The 13,855-nt window shown below is 46.8% G+C and overlaps 1 protein-coding gene across 1 annotated transcript; it reads right to left on the bottom strand.

The window, feature by feature from the left end:
- Positions 1–655: 655 nt before the first annotated feature.
- mmp2 (matrix metallopeptidase 2) lies at positions 656–13,475 on the bottom strand (the record flags this gene model as incomplete). The annotated part of the gene is made up of 13 exons (XM_084437060.1): positions 13,287–13,475; positions 12,740–12,966; positions 11,942–12,090; positions 11,176–11,304; positions 10,843–11,016; positions 10,212–10,385; positions 7,800–7,973; positions 7,373–7,528; positions 6,735–6,861; positions 2,739–2,875; positions 1,905–2,064; positions 1,557–1,666; positions 656–759 (listed from the first exon to the last, which is right to left on the bottom strand). The coding sequence occupies exons 1-13, from the start codon at positions 13,437–13,439 to the stop codon at positions 656–658; spliced, it is 1,974 nt and encodes a 657-aa protein (XP_084293186.1). The 5' UTR covers positions 13,440–13,475.
- Positions 13,476–13,855: the final 380 nt, after the last annotated feature.

Here is a 13,855-nt window from a genome sequence, read left to right as displayed (position 1 = left end):
TGGAAGTAGTCTGAACATACATAAATGTATAAAATATAGGATCATGCAAATAAGCAATTTCTATAAGCACCATTATCTGTTCAGACACATTGTGCAAATTGATCTTTTCAAACGTCTTCCACAAAAATATGATAATGTTGGCTGTTACATTTAGGTCCATCTCAAGATTAACTCTGTACATTGTGGACATAACAGTAGATGTAGGTCAAACATTCATTCTTCATATGATGCGAAACAGCCCTTGTGAATCAAATTTGTATAAAACGTACTATCTTACAGTACAACACTGCCTGCCTCTGTGCAGTGGACATACCTGATGTCTGAGATTCTAATAAAAAACAGGGGGTACGATCAGAGGAAATCTGCATCAGCATAACAAATAAACTGATAATATCACACCGTAATATAATACACAATCCAGTTGCCTATGTTCGGCCTATGTAGAAGGTTCCCAGGTGCCCCTCTACCGAGCTAGGGGCTGGTTATACAGGCTGGATGGTAGATCAGTCCGGAGAGAGCGTGTGTATTGTCAGGGCTGGAGTGCCGCTACTATGTGTACTGTAGTGACCTCTGCTGTGTGCGGGGACGTGGCAGGGCCCTCGCGGGGTCAGGGGTCAGCACAGGGCGAGCCGACAGACATGCGTCTCGCGGTTGCTTAGCAACCCAGCCAGTCCTTTGTAATTTCGCCCAGCTTGACAATCTTCAGGCTGCTGTCATCCAGCTTGAAGTAGTGGGAGCCTTTGAAGAAGTAGCTGTAATCTGTAGAATACATGAATAGCTTACCTCAATACCGTACACACAAAATACACAAAATCTCCAGGAGCAACCTTGAGTGCCAATGTTTCTTGTCAGCTTTTTGATCTTTGAACGTTCTAACTAGTGCGAAAATGTTACAGTCCATCACATCCATGGAATACACTTGTAGTCTACAAGTCTATTGGGGGCAGAAGAGAAGACGATGATGATGTAAGCAGCCTCCTCAGTGGTAAGACCCAATCAGGCGCCGGCGGCCTAGAAGCTGCACCACCTTCTTCTCTGAGAGCAGGCTAATTAGCAAGCGGACAGAGGCACCTCTGTAAACTAGCATAGACCGGCTCTATCGAGCACTGTTTTCTCAGTGTGGGGAAGCACAGAGTGAACTCCCCTACCAATGGGGTGGGCTGCAGTGAATGAAAACGGGTTCCCTGCCATAGATGTAAACTTCAAGACCACCTTATAGTTCCTGACATGTACTCCCTCCCGCCTCTGTCCCCCTGCCTCAGATCTGACCTTTCTTAGACGTTCCGCCATGGAAAGGTGACCTCACCCGGACTAACGGGATGCGTTACGGTTGATCCGGACCGTTGTTATTGTTGGCGAGGTGCCACATCTAATGAGTCGCTGGCTGCCTGGCTAGTCTGGGCGGGGCTCTAACTACCAGGAATGTCCAACGGCAGCCGCTAGTGTGCTGCAGCGCAAACAGCAGCAGCCAGACTAACATGCTGTGGGCTAGGCTAACTTACACATGCTAAAACACTGCTTTGCTCCTTCCCAGTGGGCTCTTAAGTGTGACTTACCAATGCCATGCAGACTGAAGGCAGAGTCTATGGCGTCTGGGATGCCATTCCAGGAGTCGGCGATCAGCTTGGGGAAGCCCATGTCCATCTTCTTCTTCTCCTCATTGTACCTGTGGACCGACAACGAGATTATTATTATCATGAGAGTTCAGGAAAGAGTTAAACAAACCCCTCAAACTGTACCCCGACCCCCCCCCCCCCCCCAGCTGTGGTGACCCATTTACAGCCCTGTGCACATTTTTATACTAAAGACCTACTGTGTATTACAACCAGACATGGCTGATCATACTGTAACACCTGGTGACGTCATCATTACGAGCCCGGCGCGGATCAGACACTAGGGCTCACCTCCAGAACTTGTCTCCGGCGAACAGGTAGGTCTTCCTGCTCTTCCTGAAGGAGAAGGCTGCGTCGATGTGTTCCAGGTCGGTGGGCAAGCCCAGGTGGGTGATCCTCCTGGGATATCCTTTCTCTACATCAGCTCCTTTGTAGATCCACATCTCATTGCCTAGAGGAGACAAGAGAAGGGACAGATAAAATATGCATGCACCCATCAAGCTACAAATAAGCGAGAGATTATCCTACATATAATACAGAACATACTCTCATGAACCTTATAGTATCACCTTATTATTACATTATATTCAATGTTTAATCTGTTCAGCTTTCAATATGTTGATAGATAAAACAATGGCTTTACATGTCAACAATGACTTTACAATGACAATTTACAAAATCTGGAGGGAGAGACCTGGATAAGCAATTACAGAAATGACATAGCTTTAACTTTTCTGAGGGCTGGACGATGGACAATAGGTCATTTTTCATGGTCAAGCCTAAACCTCCGTAAAGAGAAAACATGTGCAGGAGAAGCTCTCGTTTCAGTGTCCCATCGAAATCTACTGTACCGAGGGAGAATGTCATGGCGTCACGATGCAAGGCATGCATTATAAACCACTAATAACTACAGTCTACAATGGCCAGAATGTCCAAACCACACACTAAGTGGGCTTGGCCACCATACTTATGTTAATATTAGACTTATGTCATTTTGAGGAAAGTGACGCATTCTCAAACGACTCCATCAAGATTGGGAGGGCCTTCGCAGGATCTAAATGCATGGGGTTGTTTGGTGCACTCCTACAGTTGCTAGTCAGCGTTGACTAGTAAACCAAACACTACCTGCAAAGAAGACGGTCTTCTCCTCGTGTGTGTTCTCATAGGCAGCGTCTATCTTGGCCGGCAGGTCGGGCCAGTAGGTGCCCACTAGCATGGGGCCGCTGGGCTTGGCTCTGAAGTTGACTGACCTGAACAGGAACCTGTAAGACGGGAGATCCAAATGACAGAATGGGAGTAGGATAGAGAGAGAGATAGAAGAGAGAGAGACAGAAGAGAGAGAGATAGAAGAGAGAGAGACAGAAGAGAGAGAGATAGGGTAAAGAGGGAAGAGTGAGGGGTCGTGAGCAAGGGGGTAAGAGAGAGAGAGAGAGAGAGAGAGAGGAGAGAGAGAGAGAGAGAAGGAGAGAGAGGGGGAAGGATGAGAGGGAGCGGGCCAGCCAGCTACAATGGCCTGATTCATGAGCATCTGGTTCTCGTTAGCGCCGGGGCTGCCGACGCCAGCGGAACAAGACCCATCTTGCCTGGATTTCCAACGCGCAGCTGCGCAACAACAGAAGCTTTCCAACTCTTTTCCACTGACCTATTTTACAAAGAGCTAAATATTTAAATGATAGAAAACAGCCATCCTGATAATGACTTAGTAAAACAATGCAGATATGGCCATTTGAGAAAAAACAACAACAACCTGTTAATACATCTTACAACCACCCTTACCCCCAAAGCAGGTGTTTACACAGGATATGATACAACTAGGAATACGATAGATTATAATGTCTTACTGTATACAGTACATTCTCATCCCATATCCTATTGTATAGCTATATTTATACTAACAATAGATGTAGGTACATATTATTATCCTATTGTATTCTATACTGTGCAGTTACTGTACATAATGTATATAGTCCCTGATATCGCTCTACCCCCCCTTATCTAGTCTTTTTTGTTACTCTGTATCTAGTGTTTCTTTTCTTTCCAACCTTTCTGTAATTTTGAACTGATGAAATGCCAAATTACCCCCTGGGGGATCAATATAGTATCTATCTATCTATCTATCTATCTATCTATCTATCTATCTATCTATCTATCTATCTATCTATCTATCTATCTGTCTGTCTGTCTGTCTGTCTGTCTGTCTGTCTGTCTGTCTGCCCCTCCCTCCCTCCCTCCCTCCCTCCCTCCCTCCCTCCCTCCCTCCCTCCATCCCTCCATCCATCCATCCATCCATCCATCCATCCATCCATCCATCCATCCATCCATTGTCCAGAGCCAATGTGGCCATTGGAACATGTGTTTTTTTGGGGTGTTGCTCTGTGGATCAGCCTACAGACGCCACACCTTTTGCTGAGCTCAGCGAAAAAAACAAACGGCGACACTTCTTACTCATCCCACCCACCGTGTTCAGATCTGCTAACCGTCAACACCGTTGCCCGGGGCAAGAGAGGGATTCCCACGACCTCAACTAACCCTCACCCCTAACCCAGCTGACACAGCCCCTCTTTAAACTGACGTGGACATGTTTGCTCATGCTGTACCCTAGCTCTGCGGAACAACAACCTGAACAACCCTCGCGTCAGCTTGACCTCTCCGTGAGGATCGCCCGGCCGTTACGGTCGCTTTTTCAAAAACCCCGTTCGGTCTGAGGGGTCTGCCGTGACACACACGCACCTACGGGGTCGTCGTTTTGCATTGTGACTCGAGTCTTCCTCTCTCTTCACTAGCGGTCCTGATCCATATAACATCTGCTGACCCAGGACCAGCTGTGCATAACTGAGAACTGGAGTAATCACCACCGCTGAAATAGTAGACGCAGCCGAAAGTGTCCCGAGGAGCATAATGTCATGCAGTTATTTGTTTTGTTATCTTAACTTTTCCATAAATATTCCATTATGACATTTCCACTCAGACAGAGGGGTGGATGTGAAAAGACAACAGTTCTCCAGGACCTCAGATATGATTTAAAATCGTCCTCAATGATGATACATGTTTGGATACAGGGCCTACAATTTCCCCTAGGGGATTAATAAAGTTCCCTAGCTACTCCCACGACTGCTCCTAAGACATGGTAAATGTTTGGATATAGGGCCTACAATTTCCCCTAGGGGATTAATAAAGTTCCCTACCTACGTACTCCCACAATCTCACAATTGCTCCTCCTATGACCGGGGCTCCTCATAGACAGCCTAGTACACTGGGCCCCGTTCAGCCTAGTACACTGGGCCCCGTTCAGCCTAGTACACTGGGCCCCGTTCAGCCTAGTACACTGGGCCCCGTTCAGCCTAGTACACTGGGCCCCGTTCAGCCTAGTACACTGGGCCCCGTTCAGCCTAGTACACTGGGCCCCGTTCAGTCTAGTACACTGGGCCCCGTTCAGCCTAGTACACTGGGCCCCGTTCAGCCTAGTACACTGGGCCCCGTTCAGTCTAGTACACTGGGCCCCGTTCAGCCTAGTACACTGGGCCCCGTTCAGCCTAGTACACTGGGCCCTGTTCAGCCTAGTACACTGGGCCCTGTTCAGTCTGAGTCCCAGTGAAGACCAAAGCTCCTCATAGACAGCCTAGTACACTGGGCCCCGTTCAGCCTAGTACACTGGGCCCCGTTCAGCCTAGTACACTGGGCCCCGTTCAGCCTAGTACACTGGGCCCCGTTCAGCCTAGTACACTGGGCCCCGTTCAGTCTAGTACACTGGGCCCCGTTCAGCCTAGTACACTGGGCCCCGTTCAGCCTAGTACACTGGGCCCTGTTCAGCCTAGTACACTGGGCCCTGTTCAGTCTGAGTCCCAGTGAAGACCAAAGCTCCTCATAGACAGCCTAGTACACTGGGCCCTGTTCAGCCTAGTACACTGGGCCCCGTTCAGCCTAGTACACTGGGCCCTGTTCAGTCTGAGTCCCAGTGAAGACCAAAGCTCCTCATAGACAGCCTAGTACACTGGGCCCTGTTCAGCCTAGTACACTGGGCCCTGTTCAGCCTAGTACACTGGGCCCGTTCAGCCTAGTACACTGGGCCCCGTTCAGCCTGAGTCCCAGTGCTGGTCTGTGTTAATGAATGGGGAGCCGCAGCCACAGACGACTTACTTCTGAATTAAAGCAGGATTTGTAGGGAGGATATGCGGGTGGTTTCTTTCACCTCCTAACTCAGGTTCGTGGGTTGGGAACTGGGGACAGGAGGGGGGTGAAGCCAGGCAAACTAAATGACTGCACTCTTTTGAGTAAAGGAGGCCAACTGACCTGTTTGCATTGGATGTGCTCCTGAAACACCGATGACAGATATACAGATATATACAGTAATGCCCAGCTCACAACTAGAGGAGCAGGATCTATACTGCGGGAATGTCTGGGGATTGCCAAGAAATATCCAACTGCTCACCGTTGTTTGGGTTAAAATAATTTGTCCTGAACAACGTTCAGCGGTTGTGGTGAGAGAGTCCATGTCCATGCCTGGGAAGCACAATGAGTCATGCAGGGCTTAGGCTGGACCACAGCGCTTTCTCAACAACAGATCCGATAGAGTGATATAGAAAACCTCTCCTCTTCTACACTACATTAGCCAATCCAAACACAAGCTTCCTCACAGTGCAGTGCACTGAGGGTAGAAGAGATCGGTTTACTGAAAATGATTGGCAGCCATTTTGGTTCGCCATGGTTGGTACGGGTGTGAGGGTTTTGTATCTGGCTGCCAAATATTCCACAGCTGTGTAATTATCACAGCACAGAACAGACATTAGGTCTCCTACAAACTGAAACTACACCCTCTTAATCAAAACAACTGAGTATAAACTTAGCCCCATGTCCAACCAGCCATTGTTTGTGGTGAAATTGTTTTGGATTGTGAAATCTAACTAGTGGACTCTGCTTAGCTTCGCTGACCCGAACCACAACCCCACAAATAAGAACATTTGCTGGTGGTCTCGCTGCATGTTTTCTGTGGAGCTTAGATGGGCCATACCATTTTGTATTCAAGAGCAGCCTATTTATACAGCCTTTATTCCCAAATTAAAATCCGATCCAGTTCAAAGCCTTCCATATTACAAAATAAAGCATGCTGCATTGTTGATTTACCTGTCCTTGAAGAAGAAAGTCTCTCCCCTGATCTGGGTCACGGCATCAAAGACTACGGGCTCTTTACAGATGTCCATGGGCGTGACGGGACCCTGCGTGGGGGACACAGGCTTGTCGGTAGAAACACCTGAGAGAGAGAGAGAGAGAGAGAGAGAGAGATAGAGAGAGAGGGGTAGGATGGTCAGCATAGTCTTCTGATAGAGAGATCTGTATCATTCAATATGAGCAAACGTGTGATATCTCCAGGGCCTTCTGGACTGGGCTTTAGTTCCAGATCCTTGCTGGTCGTGAGGGTCCCTGTGACCTATGGATGTAACGATAACCGCTATAATGATAAACCGTGATTAAATTTGATTACATTTATCGTGATCATTTTATCATTAAAAAAGTGTTTAGCAACAGTCTCAAACACGTATTATTTTAATCTTAATGCAAAAAAAGTGCATAGTGCTGCTAATTTTATTTGTGGTTTTCAATATAAAACTCGGTGAAATTATTAGAGTGTGTGTATCGGTAGTTGGAGAAAAATTTCCGCACATTTTACAATACCGCGATAATACTGATAACCGTGATCATTTTGGTCACTATAATCGTGATATAGAGATTTTCACACCGTTCCATCTCTACTGTGACCTCACCATAGAGCTCCTGGATTCCTTTGATGTCGTCGTTGGACAGCCTGAAGTCCTTGGTGTAGGTGTAGATGGGGGCCATCAGAGCCCCTGGGTCCTGAGAGTGCTCCAAGCCCAGAGCATGGCCAAACTCGTGGGCCGCGACCAGGAACAAGCTGTAGCCTGCATGACCACAGCATGACCACAGGCGTGAGAGATCCTCAAATCACAACCAAGAGTAATGGCACACACACACACACACACAAACACACACAGACATGCACACACACACACACACACACACACACACAAACACACACACTCATACACACACAGACATGCACACACACACACATAAACAAACACGCCACACACACACACGCCTACACACTGTTCAAATGTAGGAATCAAATAATTTCCACGGGTAGTGAATGCTTGAGTGCCTGTACGGTACCTTGGTCAGGACAGAAGCCCCACTTGCGGTCGTCGTCGTAGCTCTTGGTAGCGGCGCACCACATCTTGCCGTCACTGCGGCCGGAGGAGGTGCAAGCGTCATACGACGCGCTCTGGAAGGTGAAGGGGAAGACGCAGGGACTTCCCTCAGCATTCCCTCCCACTGTTGACATGGCTGTAGGTGTACGTGTCACAGGATTAGAATATTAACTCTTAATTCTTGATAAAATAAACAGGGTTTGTTACGTATATGTCTATGACCCCAGCACACACCTCACAACTAGACTCACATCCTGGTGCTAGTAGGCCACAGTGTGCTAGTAGGGGAATCAAGGGTGTAGTGCTTGAAGAACTCATCGCTAGTATGAAGCGGACGGATTTTGCGAAATGCAAACTTGACCCATCTAGATTCCCTTCAGCCTCAGTCACACTAGTGGATCAAGTGCAAACAAATCCTAAAACAAAGGTGTTGTCAAAAATATAGATTTTTCAATACATATCGATTCTGAATATTTGAAACGGTTTCAGTAGGCACACGATCGATACCAGCTGCTCGTACTTTCTCCCTCTCTCTCCGACAACGAGTCGGCACGGGCGCCACCGTAGCTCTGCCTCCTCCCACTCCCTCACAGCCCCGCCTCCTCCCGCTCCCTCAAAGCCCCGCCTCCTCCCACTCCCTCACAGCCCCGCCTCCTCCCGCTCCCTCAAAGCCCCGCCTCCTCCCACTCCCTCACAGCCCCGCCTCCTCACGCTCCCTCACAGCCCCGCCTCCTCCCGCTCCCTCACCGCCCCGCCTCCTCCCGCACCCTCAAAGCCCCGCCTCCTGCCACTCCCTCACAGCGCTGTCCTCTTCTTGTCACTAGCTCGCTGATTCGTACGAGCAAGTAGGAAGATCAACTCCATTCACTGTAGAAATACCAGTAGTAAAAATCCCTCGATCTCGCCTTTGTTTTTAGCATTAGCTCTTGTGTTGTTGTTTTTTTGGTTGGTCCATTCTGATTGGGCGCTGGCACACTCGGCTACGCTGTGTGACTGCATTCCCAGCCAATTAAAACCAGATGACAGCTCCAGCAGCCTCAGAGCAGCAGATCCCTCTCCCCTCCCCTCCTCTCCGCCCCGCCCCCAGCCCCTCAGCCAGCCCCACTGACACAATGGAAAATACCCCCCCCCCCCAGTACACAGTAAAATACTTTAACAGCCTTTCGGGAGACTGCTGCTTGCAAGAATTGAAAACCACAGGTCTGGAACATTCTTGCGGACCGATACACACAAAGGCGTTGCGCACACAGCTTGATAGATAAACGGACAGACGCACGGATGCGCGGCAAGCGTGCGCTTACACGCTCGCTCGCTTACACGCTCGCTCGCTTACACACACTTCGCATGCACAAACTGACACGGACACACTAAAGTACCAAAATGTTTTGTTTTGGGACGCGAGTAAAATTTAACTGCTAGGGGCTAACATGTTGCTATGGCTAAGGCCTATGGTAACATGGTGTTAGAGCCAAATTTATGGTTTAGATTTGATGAAAATACAAGAAAATATTGATATCAGTGTTTGAATCTACTTTCAAATATGCATAGCCAAAAGATTAAATGAGTAACGGATTATTGTTTACTGTCTGAGTGAACATGAAACATGAAGTAAGGAGTTGATTGAATGGTAATTTATCAATTTATGTTAATAAGGGAGCAATTGCTATCACCTGTTACTTAATGGCACGGCTGGTTGAGATGCGGGGTTCTTTGGTTTGGTAGCGACACGTTTTTTTGACTGCTGTAGACAGCTTAATTTGAATTCTTTGTGTTCTTTTACTGCCTGATCTCTGATCTGCCTTTACATGCTGAAGGAAAACAAATTGATGTGAGATGACAAATAAAAATAAACTCAACAAAAGAGTGAACTTCGTAAGTTGATTACTGTCTATGCGCGTCAGCCCGGGCGCATTCCAATGAACCAAACGGGAGTAAGTAAGCTATTTTTAAAGTAGGGATGAGACGGTATACCGTAAAACCGTGAACTGCGGTTTAAAATGTCCACAGTATTAGAACCGTGACATTCTCTGTGTTTACGGTATTACGTTTACGGTATTACACAATAATGCACTGCTGAAACTATACATTTCAAGTTGCTTGCAACAGTTAATTTTGTAATTTAATATAAGCTTGCTATTAATAAACTGAGCTTAATTACAATAGTGTGTATTTTCCATCATGTGTTGCACTGTAGTTCCTTCAAAGTAAAATACTTTCTTTTTTTTGTGTGTGTTGGGGAGGTGAAATGCCGTATACTGTGATATACCGTAAACCGTACCGTGTAACTAGATACCGTACCTGTACCCTACCGTAACGCAAAAATCCATACCGTCTCATCCCTATTTGGAAGTTGCTCTAATACCCGGGTACCCACCGGTCTCTGGGCAGAACCCGTACGTCTTGTCGCGGTCGTAGTCTTCGGTGGTGGCGCACCAGCGGTAGCCGTCGTCGCGACCCTCGGTGGTGCAGCCTTCGTACTTGGTCCCCTGGAAGGTGAAGGGGAACTTGCAGGGAGCTCCCTCTGCATTTCCGCCCAGAGTGAACAGCACTGGAACGCACACATACCCAAAACAAGGGAATTTCGTAGGAGGAATTTCGTAAATTATGTACACTTCACACTGCGTTTGATTTCTGTGAATGGGGGCTTTGTGTTCGATGATCCTTCTAAGTACCATGAACAGCAACGTAAAAAGACAAACAACAACCATTGACGAGGCTCTGGGTTTTAAAGCGGACCAGGAATGGAAATATTCCATCTTCAGTTCCAGACAACAACAGTTTGCCTGCATGCCATCTTACTCACTTCTTCTATGGCCAAGATCAACAGAGCTACGATGAATCATAAACTCTCCCATCTCTAACAGCTCATAGCCATGACAAAATAAACCGTTTAAAGATACAGCTACGCGTTTAAAAGAAGGTTTTCAAAGTGCAAAATCCATGCCTTTTTACATTCCAAACACTATGTTTGCAGTCGCCCTCAACAAATGTTGGCTCAAACTCACACTCGTGGGGGCAGAAGCCGTATTTGCTGTCCTCGTCAAAGTTGTAGGTTGTGGAGCACCACAAGAAGCCATCGTCACGACCTTGAGAGGTGCAGCTGCTGTACTCCGTCCCCATAAACAGGAAGGGGAACTTGCAGAACTCCCCATCGGCGTTGCCAAACTTCACCTTTACCACTGCAGACCAAAGCAGTTTATGTATGATGAATAGAGTTCAGTCAGCAAAAAGACAGATAACATTACTCACTGGAATGGACAATAGGAAGACGGGGCAAATCAGGATTGTGAAAGGCTACTATTCGGCTCCTATCCTAGTCAGATTTTGAAGTACAGTACCTTGGCCATCTCCCAGGGTCCACTGCTCATCGTCGTCAAAGTGGGAGTCTCCTCCGATGCCTGGTCCAGGTGCGAAGGCATGGGCCAAGAGACCGTCCTTACCATCGAAGGGGTAACCATCACCGTGCTCTGTACACAGGACCGTACAGTATGCACACAACAGTGGATTAAAGGCTGAGGGGGAGTGGAATGATGTCTGGAATAAACTCAAGTAAAGTGATGACACGTCAACTAAAGTGATGATGCAGGCTGGATGATGAGTCAACACATTAAAAACCCTGCACTCCTCTATGTTGACTAGGCTGTGTTTGTGTGTCATTACTGAGTTGCTCCCAGACTAGGTTGGCTAGGGCCAGACAGACCTGAGGTCAGGGTGTGAGTGATTGTCTACTGGTCACTTTGGCTGAAGTGGTTCAGATAACATCTCGAAAGAAAGACCACAATCCACACCAGTTTACCAAGAAATGGAAGCCATGAAGTCTAGTTTTGGTGCATGGGACGGTCTTCTAAAAACATGACATTTGGCTCTGTTCTTGACCACAGTTAGACCAGAGAGCGGCTTCTATTTCTGTGTTCTTATTTGGGTCTGGTCAGCCTCAGTGGAACTGGAACATAGAAGTTTCGTATTGACCATTTCACGGAATACTCATATTCAAAACAATAATACCAAGAAGTCGTGGCCCTAGTGACCATTGGTTCCATTGAAAGGGTCTATACTTGCTTTAAATCTGTCTGCTTGGGAAGAAAAAGAGGGTTTATGTAATACCGTTGCGGCCGAAATTGACCATGATGTCAGCCTCTCCATCCATGATGCGGGTGAACTTGAGTGGGGTGACATCACTCCACACTTTGAAGGCTCTGAAGAAGGCATCATCTATAGTCTCCTCGTCCAGATCAGGGGTGTGTCCTAAAATCCTGTGAGGGGAAATATTAACCTTGAGAAAGAAGTTGCTGATTACAGTACTTGGGCTAAACGTCTACTTGGGAATAAGTGGAAGAAATTAAGTGGAAATTTAATTGTATGTGAATCAAATATTTTTGCATTTTTAGCCAAAAAACTCTGCTTATTAAGGACAATGGCAATAAAAAAAAAGTGCCCCACTGTCTTTTCTTGAGACCACAGTAGACACGAGGACAGGGATAACAGCCTGTGAGTCATCTAGTGAAAATGCTTTCTGAGAGAGCCCAGCCACTAAACCCTATAAAGGGTCTGTTTGTGCATTCCTTAGCACAGCCAACATGTTTTCATTAGCTTTCTCTCTTCCCTTTTTAAATATGGTACAAACAGTGAGTCGGAGAGGTCACGGACACAGAAATATCAAACACACTGCAAGAATGTTGAATAATGCGTGGGTGGGGATGGCAGTATGTGGGAGGTAGGTGCATAGTTTTTATCATCTCCTAGTACAAACAAGAGAAGGATTTGGGGGATTTCTGTGCCCAGTAAAGGGTTGAATACCATCAAGAAACATAGCCTGTGGCAGAACAATGGATGTGACTGATACAACATGATCAGTTTCTTAAAAAAAAAAAAAGGCTCTAAGGTCATGCCATGGTCCCTGACCTGTAGGTGATGTCATGCTTTTGCCACATGGGTTTCCTGTGGAAGAAGTTGTAATTGGCTACATCTGGAACACCACAGCGAGGCTTCTTCATGATCTCCACGGTCTGGGGGTCGATCTGTCCAGTCTCTTGCAGGGAAAAGAACTTCTGCATTTTCTTCAGAGTGTCCTTGAGCACCATGAGGTTACATCTGTCTTGTGGGCATCCATAGAACTTGTTCAGGTAGTGCTACGCAGACAAAAGAAAATCATGTATATGTTTTCACTTATCCCATGCATGCATATCAAAATGTGTTTTGCACAATGGAACCACACCAGATACGTATAGCCTAGTTTATACTCATAATTTCCGTCAGTTTTGTCCTTCAGACATCATCAAAGCCTGTTAGGCTACTATCTATTATTTATTATTTCTTTGATATCCAAATTATAGTCAGTAAAGAGGGGGGCGTACAATTCTAATCCAGTTCATAGGCTATTTAATTGCAGATAACTAGAGTCAAAGAGCACATACTTTCCTAAAACCAATAAAGAAAAAAAAAATCTTACCAGTGCAACATCTTTGTCCGTTTTAGGACTATCGTCTCCAGGAAACTTAATAATGGGCGATGGGGCAGCGTAGGTTTTCTGAAAAGCGATGAACTGTATCAAAAACACTTTGAGAACAATGTGTCGAGAACTAAACATCGTTAGAACCCCCATATTTGCCCGATAAGGAGTCGTTGGGTATCCGTCGGGGTAAAATATCCGTGCTCTCTGGGCAGCAGTCCTCACACCCTGAGCCTCTTCTGTTATGTTACTTTTTCCTCAGCGGGACATCCTGCATCCCAGCTCAGTGAACTCACTTTGCTTGCTATGCACTTTCCATGCTGCTCTCCCCACAGTAAGTGAGCAGACTGCGCAGTCTCCAGGTTGAGGGAAATGTAACTGGAGACCTAGTAGTTTTGCGTTCCTATAGCAACCTCTGTAGCAGGCAAATGACTGACCATATGACTGAAAAATAAAACGTTGGTTAACCGTTTAGTAGCCAAGTTGTTAATTCAGAAAAATATGCAATAGGGATGCAATAGCTCTACCAGTTAGTAGAAAGTGGATAACCTTGTCAATTCTCCTCCGCT

Source organism: Borostomias antarcticus, assembly GCF_949987555.1.
Source record: "Borostomias antarcticus genome assembly, chromosome: 4".
NCBI classification, from domain to species: domain Eukaryota; kingdom Metazoa; phylum Chordata; class Actinopteri; order Stomiiformes; family Stomiidae; genus Borostomias; species Borostomias antarcticus.
This window is presented reverse-complemented; position numbering and strand designations above follow the sequence as displayed.